The sequence below is a fragment of the Trichomycterus rosablanca genome, chromosome 16 (genome assembly GCF_030014385.1).
Source record: "Trichomycterus rosablanca isolate fTriRos1 chromosome 16, fTriRos1.hap1, whole genome shotgun sequence".
NCBI classification, from domain to species: domain Eukaryota; kingdom Metazoa; phylum Chordata; class Actinopteri; order Siluriformes; family Trichomycteridae; genus Trichomycterus; species Trichomycterus rosablanca.
Genome location: NC_086003.1, coordinates 24,723,532 through 24,747,208, shown reverse-complemented (window position 1 = coordinate 24,747,208; position 23,677 = coordinate 24,723,532). Strand labels below are relative to the sequence as shown.

Here is a 23,677-nt window from a genome sequence, read left to right as displayed (position 1 = left end):
CTGTCTGAAAGGGATGTTCGGGTGCTAACCCGGATTGTATCCAAAAAACATAAAACCACAGCTGCCCAAATCACGGCAGAATTAAATGTGCACCTCAACTCTCCTGTTTCCACCAGAACTGTCCGTCGGGAGCTCCACAGGGTCAATATACACGGCCGGGCTGCTATAGCCAAACCTTTGGTCACTCGTGCCAATGCCAAACGTCGGTTTCAATGGTGCAAGGAGCGCAAATCTTGGGCTGTGGACAATGTGAAACATGTATTGTTCTCTGATGAGTCCACCTTTACTGTTTTCCCCACATCCGGGAGAGTTACGGTGTGGAGAAGCCCCAAAGAAGCGTACCACCCAGACTGTTGCATGCCCAGAGTGAAGCATGGGGGTGGATCAGTGATGGTTTGGGCTGCCATATCATGGCATTCCCTTGGCCCAATACTTGTGCTAGATGGGCGCGTCACTGCCAAGGACTACCGAACCATTCTGGAGGACCATGTGCATCCAATGGCGGTGCCGTGTATCAGGATGACAATGCACCAATACACACAGCAAGACTGGTGAAAGATTGGTTTGATGAACATGAAAGTGAAGTTGAACATCTCCCATGGCCTGCACAGTCACCAGATCTAAATATTATTGAGCCACTTTGGGGTGTTTTGGAGAAGCGAGTCAGGAAACGTTTTCCTCCACCAGCATCACGTAGTGACCTGGCCACTATCCTGCAAGAAGAATGGCTTAAAATCCCTCTGACCACTGTGCAGGACTTGTATATGTCATTTCCAAGACGAATTGACGCTGTATTGGTCGCAAAAGGAGGCCCTACACCATACTAATAAATTATTGTGGTCTAAAACCAGGTGTTTCAGTTATTTTGTCCAACCCTGTACATAAACATGTGTACAGTACAATGAAATTGAAAGCTGATCTCTATGTGTGCAATATCTAGCTGAATATGTGAATCCTCACAGATCAACATAATCAACATAGTTTTTGTACCTAAATCAGGTTACACTGGTACACCAATCAGCCATAACATTAAAAGCACCTCCTTGTTTCTACACACTGTCCAGCTCCACTTACCATATAGAAGCACTTTGTAGTTCTACAATTACTGACTGCAGTCCATCTATTTCTCTACATACCTTTTAGCCTGCTTTCACCTGCAGTGACAATAACATGGTGGTGGTGTGTTAGTGTGTGTTGTGCTGACATGAGTGGATAAGACACAGCAATGCTGATGGAGTTTTTAAATACCTCACTGTCACTGCTGGACTGAGAATAGTCCACCAACCAAAAACATCCAGCCAACAGCGCCCCGTGGGCAGTGTCCTGTAACCACTGATGAAGGTCTCGAAGATGACCAACTCAAACAGTAGCAATAGATGAGCGATTGTCTCTGACTTTACATCAACCAACCAAGGTCAACCAACTAGGTCTGATAGAGTGGACAGTGAGTGGACACGGTATTTAAAAACTCCATCAGCATTGCTGTGTCTGATCCACTCATACCAGCACAACACACACTAACACACCACCACCATGTCAGTGTCACTGCAGTGCTGAGAATCATTCACCACCTAAATAATACCTACTCTGTGGTGGTCCTGTGGTGGTCCTGACCATTGAAGAACAGGGTGAAAGCAGGCTAAAAAGGTATGTAGAGAAATAGATGGACTACAGTCAGTAATTGTAGAACTACAAAGTGCTTCTATATGGTAAGTGGAGCTAATAAAATGGACAGTAAGTGCAGAAACAAGGAGGTGGTTTTAATGTTACGGCTGATCAGTGTATGTATTTGCATACTGAATAAATTTTTAATAGTTTTTTTTTACAATAATAACTTCAAAAACACTATTTGGCCAAAAGTAAGTTAACACCCGACTGTGACCATTGCAGCTATAAAAACCTCCACTCCTCTGTTAAGACAATGTCTGTGTGTGTAAGAAAAAGGCCTTTCCCAAAGTTTTTCCCCAATGTTGGAGGCATATAACTGATTAGCACATAATTGGCTGTAATGTATAGCACATTTAAAAAATCCCTTAGCACCTGCAAGTAAATTAAAAGCCTCATAATCGAGAACAACAGGACATGTGAACACACACAGTGCTAATATAAACACAACCCAGCAAGCTAAATCAAATCTAAAATATCGAGTCAGCTGATAGAAAGATCAGCTGATGAAGCAGGCAGTTTATTACTCTCTGTCATTCTGCCATGCGCCCGGGATCCTGCTGCGCTGCAATATGCTGAGCTTTCGATTGCATGGTCACTGTGACGCCCCGCCACACCATCTGTGCTGAGGAGGAAAATTCTGTCTGATCCATGTACTGTTATGAAACTGTTCATCTACATTATATAATAACGTATATATTTAGATTCATTTGTCTCTTTTTTATTTCATAGAACACTCCTTTGACTGTGTGGATCCAGCCTCGCTTGTCTTATTATGTTTGACTTTGCATGTGTGGGTATTCCTAAAATATGAGCACAAATCTTAAAAGGAAATGTATACAGTACTTCAGATGAATATTTTGTCTCTTTGTCTCTCTAATGACACAGTGCATATGGTGGTATTTATAGCAGGAGGACAGTTCTGTTCAGTGTAATGTGGCACAGATAATCTACAAAAAGCATCAAATCACAAAGATGAATTTTTTCTTACCACATGAAGGATTTTATTCTCCGTCTCATAAACTGTGTTATCCTAGAAAAAACAACAAAACAAAACATAAATAGTTTTGTATTATACATTATAATTAAAGGAGTATTACTATTATTATCAGATTTCACAATACTTAGTATAATAATCTATTAGCTATGATCAACATCTGATGTATGCTACTTTCATATCAGGCTAATACAGCTACAAAGCATTAGAACCTCACCCTTAATCATTTACTAGCAGTAAATGTTCCCCTTTTTACATTTCCATTCTAATTGGGATATTCTTGTGTTCACTCTGAAGACCTCTACACCACCTGCTGGTCAAGCTAGCACACACCTCATCCAACTGGGTAAAACCCAACAGTCATTCAATTTATGACCAGTATTAAAATGATCTGAAATCTGAGTCATATTTTCTGCATTTTTGTTGATCCATACCAGATATTACAAAGCTATAACATGTATTCTGACATCAGTGAGTCCTGGCTGCCCAAAACACTGTCGGTGGTTAATGGCTTGTTCATCCTCTGACCAGTGTTCCACATCCAGGATTCCCCCTCTTGTAGTACTTTAAATAAAATGCCTGTCTGATTATCGCTTCCTCTCAGACAGACGAGCGAGTTATGAGTCAGGCCACCTACACTCAGGCTGATGAAATACTTCTCTTCTTCCCCTGGCTGCTCATTTCCTCCTCTCCTCAACTCATTCCTCCTCTTCCTCCACCAATCTGAACTGTCAGCTGTCTGTGCTGCGTGCCTGCTCTGAATTATGTGGGCGCGGTGGCTTTCTGTGAGGAACTCCACTGGTTGGATCTGAAGTGACTCTGAAGTGGCCATTAAAAATAATATTTAAACACCAGTAACTAGTTTAATATTTTTGCATGCTTTACATATTTACTCTCGTTAAAATCATAGGATATATATTAATATTTATGATCATATAACTATAAATCAGCTATCCAACAATTTGACAATTTTATAACAGCTTTATGAGGTCTAGGGACATCCTGTGCAGCCTTTACATCCCACAGTCTATTTATTCCAAACACTGCTTCCTTTTTGCAATAATTAGAACTATTATATAATATCTGTTTACATAACATGTACGTCAAGCTGCTGTAAAAATGCCAGGCAAGCATTCACTCGTCACCGTGGCCTAATTCTAAAATATAAAATTTTTAGACAACGGTTTCTACCTTGTGTGTCCCTCTGACAAGAAGAAACACTATTCAGTCCACGGCACAGAAAAAAAACATCCATGTCCTCATTCTATAGAGCCCTCTGACCTAAAATAATCCCCCAGCTCTCAAACCTGGGTCTTAAAAAAGTCTCCACAACCTTACGTAACTAAAATACGTGTCAGCAAAAACAGGACATCAAGGTCAGAACTTTACATACATTTAAAAGGGACATGGACTGGGATGTATGGTAGTCTTGGGATTTCAGTTATTTCTACGACAAATGACAGAAACTTCAAAAAAAAAAATTTGCCCTGAATCATTATCCCACTTGTCATTTGAAAATTTATTGTGGTTTTAGTAGTTTTTTTAAGACAAGTAACCAAGTTAGGCCATATGTGTACAATTTGCCTTAGTAGTCTAAGTCACCGTTAGCAAGCTTAACACCCATAAACAATACTAAAATTGACATATTCTAGTCTATCTATAAACCTAATTCCCAAAATAGGTTGGGGTGTATTAAACTAATAACTATTGTTTATTAATACAAATGTCCTAATTCTAAATTTGATGGCTGCAACACATTTCAAAAAAGCTGAAACAGCAGAGGTACTACAGCGCCCATATTTATTACAGAAGCTTGTGGGTTCTGAGGGATCAGAAGTCATCTGCAATTAATAGTGATCTTCAGCATGCACTTCAAATCTCTGCATACACACAGATATTCTGACAGTTCTGCCATGAGTTCTGACACCACATGTTATGGACTGTAGATGGTAAAAAGTCTAAATTTCTTGCAATCATGCAGTGAAAATGTTCTTCAGCTGTCTTATATTGTTCCTGTTCCACTTAGAATGCTATGCTGAAATTAAACATGGAATTCGTATTAAATATTTTAATTAAAAACCCATAAAACACATTGGTTTTTGTGTATTTATTCATTTATTTTTCATTTTACCTGTCTATTTTAAAATTTTGGAAACTATTTTGGAATTTGGTTTTTAACTAAGCCTCTTGACTAAAAACAATAATAAATACTTATATTGATACATTTTTATCAAACGATTTGTAGTTGATTGAATGTGTACTCTGCATGTGTGAAAAAAAGCCGTATCATTACTAGTATAATAATCTGGTATTTACACAGCTCTGAACTGGGCTTATGACTAGACCAAAATTAAGTGACTTAGATTTGTGCCCAGTAATGCCAGATTTCTTACTCATGCAGGCTTGATGAATACTGGCCCTGGTGTGGATTTAAGAAATGTACCTGCTGTACGATTGTGGTTAATTCCAGACACAGCTGGATCACGTTGTTCCTGGTCAGGGAGTAGTCAGCTACAGCGGCAAAAGGAGACCTGAGAAAGATGCGACACCAAAGATTAACCAATAGTTTTAATAATGTAGTTATAGTTTAATCTCATACTTGCCAAAATAAAATGTATAATGTTTCAATACAAAATATTGCTATACACATCAAGGTTAAACCTTATCATCAGTTTTAAATTGAATCATATGCATAATCAGTAAAACAAATTAGTATTATTAAAAACTGTGTTCTCCTTTTTCTGTTACAAATATATAGTTTTACTCAAACTTTATATAAAACTTGATAAAACAATAATAATAATAATAATAATCATATACACTTTTTAAAAGCTTCTTCTTTTTCAAAATTATTAAGACCATTGTGGTCCTGGGAGCACTCAAAGCCTTGAATATTTTTTTATATTCTTGCTCTAATATTTGCCACAATTTGAAATCCACAGACACTTTTTCTTCAGTTTTTGATTTTTAATTTATTTTCAAAAACTTTAAAAACATGTTTTTACTTTGTCATTACGGGGAATTAAGTGTAGACTGGTGGGTAAACATGGCCATGACATCAATTTAAAATCAAATTCACAACACAATAAAGGGTACAAAAAGTCAAGGGGTCTGAATATTTTCTGAATCTACAGTATATACCTGTTAGCAATTAATGATGCTGAAATATCTGAACATTCATTTAAGCAACATACTGTATTTATTTTGAAATAAAAGTGCATTGAAAAATAATAAGAAGCAGAGCATTTTAAGCACCAAACATGTCTCAGCTGATTACCGACATTTGGAGTGAGTGGAAATCTGCGTACGCTTCATTTTTCATTGATCCATTAAAGTCTCTGATGAAAATTTATGACCAGTCAGTATTAAATGAGAAGAAAGACAGGAGGACAGAGAGGGGTGAAGATATGAAGGCTGAAAGAGAAAAAGGGAGCAGATTTTTTGGTCCAGTGCACATTTTCATTGAGGCAGTGCAGGAGAGTGTGTGGGCGTTCATACTGATTATTCCCACCACAATGACTGTCATTATGTCAGCTGAAGTTCTCCTAACCAGCACTAAACTACCTTCATTTAGTTAAAGCCCATAGTGAAGCTAACATCACAGTGATAAGAAGTAGGGGTGTGCTACTCCAGAGTTTTTGAATGAGATGTTCCACAATGCCCTGGTCAGGTGTCCAAATACTTTCAGGCATTTTGAAAAATAAAAATTATACCTGATCAAAAGATACTCTGACTACATAGCATTAATGACCACAGGATTTGAGGGTTTGCTAATCAACAAACGATGCGTAAATGCTGTTATTATAAGATGGAAATATCCTTAAAAGTGAATGCATTTCATTGTGAAAGAGGTAAATTTTTCACAAACGGGATATAATTTATGGTTAAATGTGTGTTGTATTCAATTATTATCATTGTGGAATATAATTTAGTTAACAAGTGTAACAGGGACAACTAGAAAGGGGGCAATGACTTTTTTACACCACTGTTCAAAAAGCACATTTTAAAAATGACAGGAACTTTAAAAGCATGCAAGTTTTGCTGTATGGGCTTGGGCTGGACTGACCTGTCTAACCAGGCCAGAAGGCTTTTGGCAGCAGCGATCAGATCCACAACAGAGGTCAGGAAGTCGTTAGGAAGCTTGCGAGTGGCTCTGCCATCGTAGTGGCCTCCTCGTCTACGACCTGTTATGAAGTTCTGCAGGTTTTTAGCCGAGGCGTTGAGCTTATGGGAAAGAGTCTTCAGATTTTCTGTCTCCAGACCGTAGTTCTGTAAAATTGTACAAGAAGAGGAAGGATGTATATGTGCAATTTCCAAAAAAGTTGGGACAGTATGAAAATTGTAAAAAAAAAAAAAACCAGCAATAATTATCAGTTTTTTAGAAATTTTATTCACTGAAAACACAAAAGTAAAATATATAACGATTAAACTAACTGAACCAAATTGATATGAAATAAAATATATATTGGTACTTTGCAGGTTTGAGACATCTTTAAAAGGATAAAACAGAGTGAATTATTAAATACTGCATGTGCCATATTACAATGTGTTACACCACATGTGTAAGGTAAGACATTTACAATTTTTACAACTGAAGACCTGTTCTAAACTCACTTCTAATGTTTATTATTTTGTTGGCGTACCAAAAACTTACATAACAAAGCTGGAATTGCAAGCAAGTCACTCTTTTTGGCAAGGCCTTGGTGGAGGTGAAGGTGTTCAGGGGCAAGGTTAGAGGTTGCTCTATTTTAAAATAATGACATTTAAGTGTTTTGGTGGAATCCTTAGCCTCAGAAATTGCTTTGGAATCCTTTATCAATGTTAATGACTTTTTCCTCAGTTTTTTTGGAATTTAGAAGGAAGGGTTTTAGACTTTGGCTGTAAGGTTCAAGATTCTTCCAACTTTGTGGCAATGGTTTCAGAGAAGTCCTTTTCTGTTCCAACATGACTGCACCCCTTTGCACAAAAGTAAGGTCTATAGAGACATGGGGTCTGTCTAAAAACAAAGTGAGCTCTCTACATATACAGCATTTTTACGTCATCCTACACGCATCCGTAGAGAATGATGTGTAAAAGGCCTACTGAGGTGCCCTAATTGTAAGCGATAAATTGACCAAATAATGAGGGAGCGTCCGATGCTTCCTCATCACTGAAGGCAATCCCAGCATTCAGTGCAGCACAACTTTTCTCTCAAAAAACCATTCCCACAAAAATCTCATTGATTTTTAACTGTCAATGACAGTTTAACCATTTTTGGTACACGGAGGGAGACGCTAACTGGCCTGCTAGTGGTTTGTGCTGCTTCAGCCCATTGGTTTGAAAGGCCTGAGGCTAACTGTGTTAGCTTAGTAAGTGAAAACTGTGGTGATAAAATTGAGGTAATTGCTGTCTAATGGGGGTAATTGCTATCTAAAATAACCTGCCTTATGAGTTAGATGTCTTATTAAAATTCCTTTCTACTCAGGCAGCTGACCAGGTAGGTAGTAGGCAGCAAGGCAGCTCACTAGGTTTTCAGACAGACCCTTGGTTTGTCGTAGAGGAAGAATAGTGGTCTGCACAAAGCCCTGACCTCAACCCCACTGAATGCCTTTGGGATGAAGTGAAACGACGATTGCAAGCCAGGCCTTCCCATCAAATATCAGTGCCTAAACTCACAAACACTCCTTTGTCTAAATGGGCACAAACATCCACAGATAAACTCTAAAATATTGTGAAAAGCCTTCCTGGAAAAGTAGAGGTTGTTATAGCTGATTATAGCTGAGGAGGGACTCTATATGAATGCCTGTGGTTTTGATGTGTAAGCTCATGGCCAGGTGTACACATACTTTTGGCCATACAGTCTATGCCTTTTGATTAAACGTGTGTAAAAATTCAAACTTTAAAAAAGGTTTTATGATTTTTCTCAGAGTTTAAATTATTATGGTAATGGCCAATCCAGTGCAGATGTGGTACAGAGAGATGAAATGAAAAAAGCCTGGAGGATTCCAGTACCATGCAGTAGCACATCTGTGCAAGAGTTACTCATGCAGAATTAACTGCCACGCTGAATGACACTGGCACACAGATGGGTTTCCTCTGTATTATCTCTATGTAAGATGTCACCCTGCCAGATCACGGACATGAGTAGATCTCTGTTATGTAGGGATTATAGAGGGATTTCACTAATGCATCGCTTTTTAAAACCAGTGTCAGAAACGAGGTGACTTCCGACAGAACCGCTGCACCGTTAGTTTAAGATATAATTTACCATTAGCCATCATTTTTTCATTTGGACTCTGGCTTTTACTGTCCATGTTTAGGTTTAGGATCTAATTCCTTTAATGCATTGCTACAGAGGATAGAGAGATTAGTGCATTCCAATAGTGACATAACCACCTGACTGTGATTATTTAACACACTGATGAGCCAAAACATTAAAACCATTTGTCTAATATGCTCCTAAAGCAGCTCTGACCTTCACATGGACTCCACAAGATCTGAATTAGTCGTGCAATATCTGATACCAGAACATAATCAGCAGATCAGTAACATCTGTACATTAAAGGTTGATCCTCTTATAGTGCAACTATCTTAAATCTGTTCTGATATCTACATACCCACTGTAGATGTGTGGGCCACAAACAAGGACCTGCCCTCTCCCACGCAAGTTTCTGGCTTCTTCTTTACACCAGCTAAGGATTCTCGAAGAGAGGTGCACCAAAATGGAAAGTCACTCTATAGCCTATTTTTGTCAGAACACTGACTAGACAAGCAGGAATACTGTTGCAAGAAGCAATCTGTCCTTTATCTGTCCCTCCCTCCCACAAAAACCAACAATGCCCAGCCAGGCTGGTAGCAGCACTAAAACTTAAATTCAGGGTCCAGGGGTAGAGGGTATTGAAGGTAATTGAGGGTAATTTACTTTTTTTATGGACTATAAGCTTGTCAGTTTATGGATAACTTCTGAGTAATGACTCTTGGTCAAGTTTAAGAGAAAAAACAGCAGAAGGAATTTGGCAAAATGTATATTTCTAAAACAAATCTTTGCAGATTGGATGAATATTAACAAAATGTCTGATTGATGGTGCCTGCACAGAGTCGAGGGATAATGAGGATCACGGTGTGTCTCTCCGTACACAAAGCTGATCCACATATAAACTTGCCTCGTGCAGGTGAAAGGATGCAGTCGGCGACCGCACACGTGTCGGAGGGGGCGTGTGTTAGTCACAGCTCTCCTCAGTCAGAGTGGAAGTCAACATCAGTAGAGAGAAAGTGTAATGCAATCAGGTGATTGGATATGACTAGATTGGGATGAAATTGGGGGGAAATGCAAAAAAAACCCAAAACGTATCAGTTAACAACAGCAATGCCTACTGTCTGGTGGAGCTGCCAGTATAAGTGACAGAAGAATACAGAAAGCAGAGCTAGTTCTTAATTGTAAGTAAACGGTGTGTGTGTGTGTGTGTGTGTGTGTGTTTGTGTGTGTGTGTGTGTGTGTGTATATCTCTTTATTTAATTTGGCCCAGTGTCTCAATTAATTATCAGCTAAAATCTCATAATAGTAAAAGGCCTGAGGAAAGTCTGATGCTTGACTGCTGTAACACTGAATGGCATGAGGTGTTTCATCAGAGTCCAGGTTAAGGCACTTGAGTGATGAATGGGGCACATGGGGTTTCATTTTTCTTTAAATTTTAATTCTGCACCAGTGCATTCTGTCACTTTCTAGAACTCTCTGTTACTTGTTATTCTTTCCTTGTTTCTCCTGTCATCCCTCCATCCACTCTCCCACGCTCATGCTTTTGTGCTCCCGTCCCTATTTCCAGCTCTGAGCACAGTGAGTGATAACCCATGGGATTAATATCTATTTTGTATATGATTATCTAATAGAGTGAAATTCAAGCATTATGGATATGAAACCAATATTGACTTGCAAATCATCTACAGCCTACACAAGCTCAGCATCATTGTAAGAACCTTAATATCTAACATCTTCAACAAACACAGCAAAAAACCTAAGAATATAAATACATGAGCAACCTCAATTTCTCAAGGTGTATTCAGTCACAACTGTAAGTAGCTTTAGATAAAAGCATCTAATAAATGCCGCAAATGTAAATTTAATGGTGAACAATCTAAGAAAAGCACAGAAGCTGCACAGCCAACTCAGCAAATGCTTCAGGCACTGACCCAGTAACACAGACCACTTCCCATAAAAGCAACAACCCTGAGCAAAACTGGTCCTGTAGCTTTTAATTTAATCCTCCTGTTGTGCTACGGTTATTTTTATAGTATTAATTGCTTTTTTGCTTTTTTGAGCTTTGTACAACACAGTTCTAACCACACACTGTTTTAATCACACTGTAACTGTTAAATAATACAGACATGTGAGATAAATACAACCAACACACAAGTGACGGGCAAGCCGTAGCGTAGTGGTTAAGATACTGGACTAATAATCAGAAGGTCACTGGTTCAAGCCCCACCACTGCCAGGTAGCTGCTGTTGGGCCCTTGAGCAAGGCCCTTAACCCTCAATTGCTCAGACTGTATACTGTCACACTACTGTATGTCGCTTTGGATAAAGGCGTCTGCTAAACGCTGAAAATGTAAATGTAAATCTGATAACAGCAGGTTATATTAACCATACATTCAACGCTCAACTGACCAGTTCTTTTAAGGAACAGACCTCTTAACTATTTGATACTTAATATGCTTTTAGCTTTCATTTTTGTTAGAGTTCAACAGCATTTTGAAGTAATTGATTTTGTAGATTGATTCTGGTTCTAATCTCAACGGTGATATCGGCTGGCCTATTTACTATAATTGACTGACTTCAGACTGACCTGCCTGATCGTATTAATACTGCGTGTGTGTGTATGTGTGTGTTGTTTTACCAGTGCACACAGCAGGTCCACCGCCTCCAGTATGAGCTCCTGGTGGCCGATTCGAGACACTCCGAGATCCTCCAGCTCCTGATGGGTAATACGCAGCAGCTGGTCTCCTCCCACATTCTCCTGCTCAAAGTTCTTAATGTACTGCTGCAGACAGTCATCCAGACCTGCAACCCACCAACACACCAATAACACAGACATGTAAGATGACATTTTACTCTTAATGATTTCACATTTTAACTACATGTTGTTTTACCCCGAGGTTAAAGACTGCACATGCTGCTCCTGCTAGATGTGATGGAAACCTGGCTTGTTTGCACCAAAAATGTCAAGAACTCACTACGGACTTTATCACAGACAAATAATGAAGAACTTCAATTATTTTTTGCTAGTTTTAACTTTTAGTTTAATTTAATTTTGTGTTTGTATGATTTGGGTAAATCCTATTTATTCAAATTATCCTCCAGGCCACCCAAGAAGGATGGGTCCCTGCTGAGTCTGGTTCCTCTCAAGGTTTCTTCCTGTAATTTTAAGGGAATTTTTCATTGCCAATGTTGCCCTCGGCTTGCTCAATGGCTGTTTTTGGTCTGTAGGTCCTGGATTCTGTAAAGTTGCTTTGAGACAGTGTTCAGTGTAAAAAGCGCTATACAAATAAATAAATTGACTAAGATAAATACAAAAACTTACTTATTCATGAATCCCTAGCATTTTAGGGGTGATTGAATTGTAATAAATACTTAATGTAAAAATGTAAAATGCAGATTCACACAGAGGACCATACAGCATTACAGACAAGCAAGGAAAAACAAGACAGTTAACAAGCTGGGACACAATAACACTAAAAAATATCACAAAAATGATCATGGAATCTGCTACATCCTAAAACATCACACCTCATATCAGTGTGGATTCTGGCAAAGGTGGGTTTATTATTTGTCCTCACACTTCATTTTCTCAACATTATTGTTACAGTTAAACTATTAATGTACTATTAAATCCTATAAATAGTGAATATTTACAGGCTGCAGTGTGATAATTTAAGGAAACCTCAATCCAACATTATAGGGCCATAGTACGTAACCATAGCAACCATCATGTAAAAGCTGGCTAATCTACGGAACTATATTATAACAAATGTACTCTATAGAAGAAAACAAAACATACACCCCCTCTTTAAATGTTGTCTGTCCTGTTTTATGGAACACTGACCTGTGTACTTCACCTGTTTTGTCTGTAGTTTCCCTAAAACAGAACAGTATGTATTGTACAAGTCTACACTGGGCATGTGTGTGAACCTCCAGTACAGAGTAAATGTACTGGCTGTGTGGTGGCACACACACACATTATACCAAACACACAATTTTCTCATGTGACACTGGCTGGCACACACAAAAATCCCAAATGTTATAGAATGAACACATATGGCGACTCACAAGGAGGTGAGAATTAGTGTATATGTGCTGCATTAGAATACATGAAGGTACATGTATACAACACAACACACACCTATACACACACGTTATTATGTTAATAGACACAGTAGGGTTTGATGTGATGGCTTTATCAACCACCTGTTTAAACAATAATGAAATTATAATATTAAAATCACACACACACACACACACACACACACACACACAGGAGTGAAATGCCTGGCTGTCATGGACAGATTTCCATGGATTTGAAGGACTATTGTCATTATTCAGGGCAGAACTGCTTGGCAGACCCTCACGGTTGTCACGGAAACACCCCCTCTCAAAAAAACCCACACGCACCGTCTATCCCCTGACCCTCCTGCAGCGCTGTTCCTCTGTAGACTCGACACAAAAAGAAAATTTCACAGATATATTTAGCCTGTCTGGGGTAAAAATATTATCTCATATACAAGACAGCATTATAATAGAAATCAAATGCGATCAACAGATCAGTATGGCACAGCAGACTATTGCGCTGGCCAACCACTCATTTAGTCAAAAGAACATTGTGAGATCAGGCACTAATGTTAAGCGAGAAAGGTCTGGCTTATGGTGGATTTTCCAAGTCATCTAAAGGTTGTTTAGTGGGGTTTAGATCAGGGATCTGTCCAGGTCACTGGAGTTCCTTCTGTAATGGATATTTTTCTATACAGGCACAGGAAACTGTTCCAAACTGTTGGCACAATGTTGGACACATTTAAGTATTTTAAACAAATAGTTCTAATACATTTAGTAGCTAGAGGTAACACCTAACCTTAATAATTTGGAGGACTGTCAATGTACTTTTGGTCATATAGAGTATCAGAATCACAAATACGATACCACCCGGCTCTCAGACAGCAGCACTTTCTACCCCTGAGCTTCCTTATCCATGCAAACTTCTTTATCCTTTCTGACAAAAGAAGCTCAGCGCAAAGCAAGGATCCCGCAAATCCAAGCTCAGATATGGTAGCTAATCTGCTGCGCTGTGTAGTCTAATAAAGCATGAAGAAAAAGCAGCTACACAATAAGAAGCTGTATCTGATTTGTGGGGGTTTAACCAATCAGCCCCCTCAGCAAGATCTTTTAACCCAAAACATAGGAACCCTTCACGGTTTATCAGTGTAGGTTGCTATAGAAACAGCACCTGGACAAGCAACTTTGATTAGGGTGCCAATCATACCATATTTGTGTACACCAATGATTATGCATAAACAGATGAATGTCAACTAATCAGAGCTTTGGTGGCATCAATACCTCACAGTTCAGGATTATTCACAGAGGGATCTGCACTGAAGGGCCCCTACTAGCAGTATACAATAGGCTCCAATCAATACTGCTTTATTTAAGTATTTCACATGTGTTTATGCACCAGGCACTTTAAACTAGAGACAGGCAACTAAATCCCAATTTAATTAAAGTAAAGAAATAAAAATGTCCGGCGGAAAACATGAAATTGGATTGGCTGCTTCAAATGTCCCCTATGTGTAGATAAGTTAGTGTCTGCCTTGAGCCCTGTTTTTTTTGGGTGACGATGTACCTACCACCAAAATCCTGACAATGAGAAAAGGACTAAAATGGCAATGTCATTCACAGGAAATCTGTGAAAATCAGGACAAAATCTGTAAAACCAGGGAAAATGTTTGAGTATTCAATTCAGTTGTTTAATGGCACAAATGTGCAGGTACAGTGCTTTAAAAAGATTTGCCACCTTTCTGCCTTCTTGCAGTCGTGGAATCTGAACCAAAACCTGATGGAGAAACAAACACTGTTGCTATTTTTAAAAGCAGAAGGGCTGTTTTAAGCTTATTAAAAATGCATTATTTACTCTCAGTACAAGAAACACTGAGAACCTGAACCAATTATGAAATGGTTTCGTATTAAGCAGGGAATAAACTTAATTATATTCACTATAATTCCTCTTTACTGATAAGCCTGGTGCTTCATGTTAATGCCCCAAAACTGATTCTTGATGCTTTACTCACTGCATAATATGGACAAAATAACATTATTGGTCCAGATTTCTTTGACATTTGTTTTATAATAATTAGGATTTATCTTTACAATGCCTTTTCTGCTTTTAAAAAGTAGCCAAATGTGACTGTTTTCCATCAACTAAGCACAAGAAGTGTGTGTATCTGGACATTGTAATAAAAAAAAGTGGACAACAGCATAGCGTAAAGTGCAGCAATATAGTTCCTGGATACCCAGATTGTATCCTCATCTTCAGGTACTGCTTGTCAGGTGTTTTGCACACTCTTTTTCATGTCTTTTAAATTTGTTCATGAGCCGGGCCCTTACCGTGTAAAAGGTGGTGAATTGGCTGTTATGTGTAGATAAGCAAAGAATTGAGTGTACCATTCCCTGTGATGGATTGGGTTCAGTTTTTCGAATGGTGCTTAACCCACTGCAACCCTGCCAAGGATGCAGCAAGGTTAGTAAAAATGTATGAATGATCTTATGTATTTAAGGCTTCTCCAACAATAGTACTCAAATAAATCCTAATGAGACAATATATTACAAAACAGTTCAGAAGCTTTTGAGCTAATCCCTAAACTGAAGAGCATTTTTTTCCACAGCTGAGACCGACACCCCTCACCAGGAGCCAGCACACACAAACACAGCGCTCATTGATTACGAGCGCATTAAGCAGCTGCTAATTGTAGTAGCTCGGACTGAGCCATTAAGTAATGCAGAAGTGTGCGGCAAGTTAAACTGGATTGTTAATCTCTTTCCAAAGAAAAGAACAATCACTCGATGAGGGTCTAGGTGGAGTTTGTCACTAAATCTGTTGTCCTGTCCCAATGGCACACTAGTCTTAATTCCCTCTTTTGCACATGTCTGCTAAAGCCGCAAGTCTGTGAGCATTTTATTTTCAACAGACCATCCATGGGCTGCCAGTCTGGAGCCTCTTTATATTAAAAATCTTAACTAAAATAATGATATAAAACACTTAACATTCATGAGTACAACAACGGGGGCCAACACACAAAATCAATTCGAGACTTTGGCAGAAACCCAAACCACATTCTTTGTACTGCCTAAAAAAAACCAAGACACCAGGACGAAATGACCATCTTACAAATGATGACCACAGTGGCCCAAACTGAATGAGAAACTGTAGGCCGTGGCTACTTGTGTGATATCAATGAAACAAAAGTTTAAGAATTACTTTATCCTGGTTGGGGTTGCAGTGGGTCTGGCACGAAAACTCTGGGCACAAGTCAGACATAAATCCCGGACAGGGTGCCAATCAACCCCAGGGCACAACACACTAAATAATTAATAACACAGTCACTCATAGAAGTAACAGCTAATTAATCTAAAAGTTTTTAAAAGGTGGGAGGAAATGAGAATTTTTAGGAAATTGTGTGCTTTACTATATCTACTATTTATCTAGCATCACAGAAACTTTATATATAAATAGACTGTGGGTAGTAATAAATGTGGCTTTATCAGAATTTTGATCCAACAAAGACACTGCAAAAGAGAAGTACATGCCCAAAAATGAGCAAGCAAACAGGTCAAACTACACAATAAATACAATTATAACATTAGCCATGACAGCATATAGGCTAACTGCTAATGAACTTTTCTGCCATTTGCTAGAACTAAAAAGAAAACAGTGAAGTTTTAGATCTTTTTAAGCTGTTTTTACAGCAAGGACATGAGACTTTTCACCCTTTTTATCATAAAGTAGATTAGTAAAACTTCTGCTGCTCCAAGACGGATATTCTCCAAACACTGTGTTTCAGTTGCTTTCAAACCCCAGAACACGCTACGCCAGAAATTAGTTCACCCTAAGGACCGAGTTCCTCGAGTAACGTAGTGTATGCTGTTAGGTGCCAGGAGGATAGTCGGGAACTGTACATCGGGGAAACTAAACAGCCACTGGCGAAACGGATGGCCCAACATAGAAGATCAACCTCTTCTGGCCAGTACTCCGCGGTTTACACCCACCTGCAAGCCAGCGGCCACTCATTTAATGATGAAGATGTGCAGATCCTTGACAAGGAGGAACGCTGGTTTGAACGTGGATTCAAAGAGGCCATTTACGTGAAGAGGGAACGACCATCTCTGAACCAGGGAGGGGGCCTGAGAGTACATCTCTCACCATCATACAACACCGTAATAGGAGCTTTACCCCAATCATGTGTGAAAGACACACATGGCCATTGTAATTAATGGTCATTGTGAATTACATATGGACCTGATCACCGGTTCCATTGTTATGCAATGGGCAGTGATCGGTCGTTATGCAAATCAACTGCATATAAGGTTGGCGTATTCAACACCAGCTCAGACTGAAGAAGTCATTCGGATTGAGTGACGAAACGTATCTCTACAACAAACTTGTGTCCAGATGAACTGATTCAACTTTGTGGTTCTGCTGCTCCAGTTTCTTAGCTTTTTCACTTTTGTTCTACCAGAAATGCCAGGGGGCCACTCAGAGGGAGGTTGAGAAAGAGAGTCGCATTGTGTGAAGGTCATTGGTCTCTTTAGCTTTGCAGAAGCTGTTGTCTAGCACTCTGCAACCCTAAGGCCATCACCACAAAGCTGTATGCTAATGATGAAGCAGCAGCGTGCTAATTGTGAAGAGTGTCAGAGTGTGAGATTCATGATACAACAGTTTTTGAGATTGTGAGATCAGAAAACATCTGGATTTATGACACTGAAGTCTACAGTGTTGATGTGCTAATTACTATTCACATTTTGAAGACGGGTTTCTAATCTGAGACATGAAGTAACTTCTCTGAGCACAGTGCTGCTTCTCTGGTTTCTGTGTTCAGTCTCAGCTGCAGGTTTCACTCTGGGGATTTATTGCTAAGTCAAACACCAATGTGATTGTTTTTCAGATTTAATGAGTAACATCAAAGATTTACTTTTTTATGGGTGGTAAACAAAAACTGCAGCATATTTTATTCTTCTCTCTCTTATAGCTTCCAAAGCCCAGCTGTCATTTTACTTTAATCTGATTTAACATGTTTTGTAAAGGTTAATGTTCCTTACAATTAGATCATAAGAGCAGTTACAAACAGACAACAACCGATTATGCAGGACACCCTTGAGGCTAGCTTGTTTTTCCTCAAAATCTGTATTGATTGAAGGACTAAAAAAAGTAATTCAGTAAAATATCAAATATACAACCTCTTTAATCCTGAACGCAGCTGATCAGCCAGGACAAACAAGACTAGTCTGTTTCTTATGTTTGCTCTTCAGTTTTGCCATTAGACCTAATAAACATCTTACAATAAGGCTAATTGTAATCACATTTAAAACCCTGGGCAGGAAGATTTTGGAATATGACTGTAGGGACTCACTTCCATTCACTAATTACAAACCACAGAAAGTATTCCTTAATAGTTCAAAGCTTAAAATTCTCTTAAATGTAATTGTAGATTAAAGATTAAACTCACTGTGGAGGAGTCTGATGATAGAGGGAGTTAAAGTAGTCCAGCCTTGAAATGATGAGAAACTGAACAACATCCGCCTTATGTCATGTCATGTTAAAAGTCATGGCACTGTTGAGTGTTATGTCCTATGTGTCTTTTAGTCTGGAAAACATAACCATGGGTCTTCCTACACACAGTGTGTATTTTGATTTATAATTCATTATTTTATTTTTGTTCCTATTGTTTCTCCTAAACTTGAGTAAAAAGTGCAACATGATTCCTCTGGGTACCAATCAACCAGAGGGCGACACACTCACATATTCACTCTCAGCTAGGACCAATTTAAAACAAACAACACACCTTTTGCATGTTTAAACAGGTAAGAGGAAAACAGAGTACCCTGAGAAGATCTATGCTTACACAGGGAGAACATGTGAAACTACTCACAGGACCCAGGTCTCATCATCAGTTGCACCGCTGTGCAGTATTTTCAGAAAGGCATAAAAAATCATTCAGTGTAATACAACCAGATAGATAAACAAAGGTATGAACTGAACACTTGTGACTAAATTTCATGATTACAATTCAAATATGATTAATTATGCAGCCCTGGGGGTCTGAATCTAAGGTGTGTTTGTACCATTGATTATACAGCACTAATAAGCACACAGGCATGAGCACCTACCGACAGCCTGCATCACCACAGGGACTTCAGAAAACACACACACACACAGATACACATATGTTGCCTGGTTTAAGTAGCCGATGTGGCAGCTTGCCTGACTCAAAACTGAATGATGCCCATCCTGCCAGCTCTGTAGCTAAGTGTAGGCAGCATGGGTAAGGGTAATTGTGTAAACACATGCAGGCTATGGGACTGTATTCCTCAGCATCACCTCCCCCAGGGACCTGCAATTATGTCTGGCAATGGGCCATTTATTTTCAGTGCCGTTTATTGAAGATACGACAATGGTCTATTAGCGTGCGCCTGCTGTGTGAGAGGACATGTATAAGATGTATCGCAATGTGTTCCGATACATCAGTGCATCTGTTTGTGAAAAACTGCATTTAAATGGACATTTAGAATCAAAATGTATTGATGCTGGTGTTTGTAGACACTAGAAAACTCACAACATAAAGTACACATACTTAGTACACTTTGTACACTACAGTATATTGATTGTATGTGGACACCATAGCATGAGTTTATTGCACATCCCATTGTCAAACCATGGTCATTCATTTATTTGTGTTCCCCTCAATTAGAATTGTAACGGGCTTTACTCTAATTTAGTCTGTGGGAATTTGTGCCCATTTAGTCAATTTAGTGCCCATTTATTATTATTTAGGGGCCCATTTAGTGCCCATTTATTTTTACGGAAACCTGGCTTCACAGCAGACTATCAGACTCGGCTATCATGCTACAGGGACTAACAGCACATCGCGCGGACCGTACGGCTGCATCGCTAAAAACAAAGGGCGGAGGATTATGTGTGTTCGTAAACGACCGATGGTGTAACAACTCAGCTGTTGTGGATCACCACTGTTCTCCTGACCTGGAGTTTATGGTGGTAAGATGCAGACCCTATTACCTCCCCCGGGAATTTACTGTACTCATCGTGGTGGCTGTTTACATACCCCCACAAAGCGACGCTAAGCTAGCGCTAGCTACGTTAGCTAATGCTATCAACAAGCATCAGTTTCGCCACCCGGAGGCTGCACTCATCATCGCAGGGGACTTCAATCAGACTGATCTCAGAACAGTGCTTTCAAAGTTCCATCAGCACGTCCTCTGTCCGACACGAGGGAAAAACACGCTGGATCATGTCTACACGAATGTGAAGGATGCCTACAGCTCCATCCCGCTACCTCCATTCGGAAAGAGTGATCACATCTCGCTACTGATGAAGCCCACATACCAACAGCTACTGAAACGTGTTAAAACTACAGTGAGAACTGTGCGTGTGTGGCCTGAAGGGGCAGAATCAGTATTGCAGGACTGTTTTGAGTGCACGGACTGGGATATGTTTAAAACTGCAGCCACCAGTGACTGTCTGACTGATGTGAATGAATATGCATCATCTGTCACTGGCTTCATCCAGAAATGTGTAGATGATGTGACTCAAACAAAGCAAATCCGCACATTTCCAAACCAAAAACCATGGATGAACAGCGAAGTCCGCAGTCTACTGAAAGAACGGGATGCAGCTTTTAAATCTGGCAACCCCGAAGAACTCAAGACTGCTAGACGTAACCTGAGGGTCGGCATCAAGGCTGCTAAACACAAGTACAGCACACAAATTGCAGCCCACTTTAACAACAATTCAGACCCCCGACGCATGTGGCAAGGGATACAAGTAATCACCGACTACAAGAGCAAAGTCAGTAACTTGGAGACTACAGACGCCTCACTCCCTGCCGAACTGAACACCTTCTATGCCCGCTTCGAGACCACTGCTCAGGCTCAACCATCCACGTCTGCCGTGCCGCTTTCCACAGAAGAGCCAGCACTCATCCTAGCTACAGACGAGGTGAGAAGAGCTCTTTCGAGGGTGCCAACCCGGAAAGCAACAGGTCCAGATGGCATTCCAGGACGGGTCCTGAAGGCATGTGCCAACCAGCTGGCTGCCACCTTCACAGACATCTTTAACCTTTCCCTGGCACAGTCTACTGTTCCTGCCTGTTTCAAGGCCACCACCATCATACCAGTCCCAAAGAAGTCCAGCATCACATGTTTGAATGACTACCGCCCCATCGCTCTCACACCCATAGTGATGAAGTGCTTCGAGAGACTGATCTTGGCTCATATTAAGAGTAGTCTTCCTATCACCCTGGACACTCATCAGTTTGCCTACCGTGCCAACAGATCTACTGATGACGCAGTTTCTCTGGCAATGCACACCGCACTCAGTCACCTGGATGGAGTTAACACATATGTCAGGATGTTGTTTATTGACTTCAGTTCTGCCTTTAACACCATCATCCCATCCAGACTGATCTCCAAACTGAGCACACTTGGGATTAGTCACACAATATGCAGTTGGATTATGGACTTTCTTAGCTCCAGACCACAATCTGTTAGGATGGGTGACCACACCTCCCCCGTCCTCACACTCAGCACAGGATGCCCACAAGGTTGCGTCCTCTCACCTATGCTGTACACACTGTACACATACGACTGCATCTCAAAACACAGCTCCAACACCATCATAAAGTTTGCCGACGACATCACAATAATCGGCAGAATCACCAACGATGATGAGAGGCTGTACAGGGAGGAAGTGAGGATGCTCACAGAGTGGAGCACTGCTAACAACCTCTCCCTCAATGTTAGCAAAACCAAGGAGATGGTCATCGACTTCAGACGGGGGAGTAGAGTGCACACACCACTGAGCATCGAGGGGACAACGGTGGAAAGAGTGAGCAGCTTCAAGTTCCTTGGCGTCCACCTAGCTGAGGATCTCACCTGGTCACTCAACACATCACACGTCATCAAAAAGGCACAACAACGTCTCCACTTCCTTCGAAGACTGAGGAGAGTCAACCTGCCACAGCAGCTTCTCTGTAACTTCTATAGATCCACTGTGGAGAGTATCATGACAAGCTGCATCACGGTCTGGTACGGCAGTGCCACAGCTGCTGAACACAAGGCTCTTCAAAGGGTGGTGAAAACTGCTCAGCACATCACTGCAACTGCACTCCCACCCATACTGGACATCTACAATAAAAGATGTCTGAGGAAAGCCAGGAACATTTCCTCTGACCCCACACACCCCAGCCACTTCCTGTTCCAGCCACTGCCATCTGGGAAGAGGTACCGGACCATTCGAGCCAGAACCACCAGACTCAAGAACAGTTTCTACCCACGAGCGGTTAAACTAGTCATTCCTACTATAACTACCAGGACATAACCACCTCTACGACTGTTGCACTCGCACTTTTACTGGACTCTTGCTGCTAATCCACTACCTCGAATTTGTTTACCTAAACCTAGCTGCTAAATCCAAATCCACTACCTCAATCTGTCTATGCACCTTGCTTTTGTTCTTGCACCTTGTTTTGTTCTTGCACCTTATATTGTTTTTGCACCTTATATTGTCTTGTCATTGCACCTTGTCTATGCACCTTATGTATGGTTTTCTTTTGGTAACTTCCCCCATCCCCTCCCCCATTGTTTTTGCACTATTGTCTTTCATTGTCTGCACTGGAGATGTAGCCTGACAGTGTTTCGTTATACTGTACAACCCTGTATTGTATAATGACAATAAAGTTGAATTGAATTGAATTGAATTGAAAAGCTCCAGCCACATGCATTTGTGGACCACCATGGGGTAGCATTCTGGCTCTAGAACTTCAGCTACTGCTGCAGAGAGGTTTGCTTGAGTACCACCACTGGACATTAACATATACTGGACAGTATAGAACTCAATTTATGTAACATGATAAAGCATGCTTTAAATTAGGGGTTACTGGATGCTAAAACACTTGCGTAGAGCCATGTGTTCATGAACATTTTAAACATTAGTATCTGATCTCAGCAATGATTTTATGACTAAATGGAAGGAAATCCAGTCATGTGTTAACATGTAATAGAATCACTGATGATGTGTCCAAGTAGCACCTAGTGGTGTATTCAAGAACTGAATGCTGTTATAGCATCAAATGAGTACCATATCCTTCTTGATGCAGTAATGTTCATGATCAGTTACTCAAACTCTCCACACTGAATCTGACTCATGTACAGTCTTAGAATCTGAGATGCAAGCAGGACATTTGCAGAGCTAAAGTTTGATAATAACCAGAAATTAATTTACATGTATTAATGTAATTAAATCATATCACACGTAACTAAGAGGCTAAAGCGGTTGCGGAACAGCTGCAGTCACAGAGCACAACCAGGCTAGAGTTTAACTCCTGTCTCAAATAAAAGACAAACTGATCAATTGTATTGATCAAATTAATCAGTCAGTTAATTCCAAGTAACAGGCATAGTAGTAACATGACCTGAAGGTAAAGAACTAAGGTTAATTATTCATCCACAAAAGCTGCTTTATCCTGATCATGGTTGAGGTGGATCATCATGGGAACACTAGGCACAAAGCGGGAATCACACTACAGTTTAAACTCTCTCACACTTGGGGCAACGAAAAGTCATAAGTGAATCAAACTACAATCATAAGTCATAAATAAACTTTTAGTCTTTCCTTCAAATCTGCAACTATACAAACAGAGCTGATGGACTGATAGAACCTCATGTGCTCATTGAAAATCACTGACTCCTCCTTTAAGAGAAACAATC

At 40.1% G+C, this 23,677-nt stretch overlaps 1 protein-coding gene across 1 annotated transcript in view; it reads right to left on the bottom strand.

Moving 5' to 3' along the window:
* Positions 1-23,677, bottom strand: part of cnksr2b (connector enhancer of kinase suppressor of Ras 2b) — a 46,255-nt gene that overhangs the window by 21,778 nt on the left and 800 nt on the right. Inside the window, exons 2-5 of the mRNA XM_063011197.1 lie at positions 11,535-11,698; positions 6,730-6,931; positions 5,106-5,212; positions 2,657-2,698 (exon numbers count right to left, since the gene is read on the bottom strand). Of these exons, the coding sequence (XP_062867267.1) occupies positions 2,657-2,698; positions 5,106-5,212; positions 6,730-6,931; positions 11,535-11,698 (515 nt within the window). The remainder of the gene's footprint in view (positions 1-2,656; positions 2,699-5,105; positions 5,213-6,729; positions 6,932-11,534; positions 11,699-23,677) is intronic.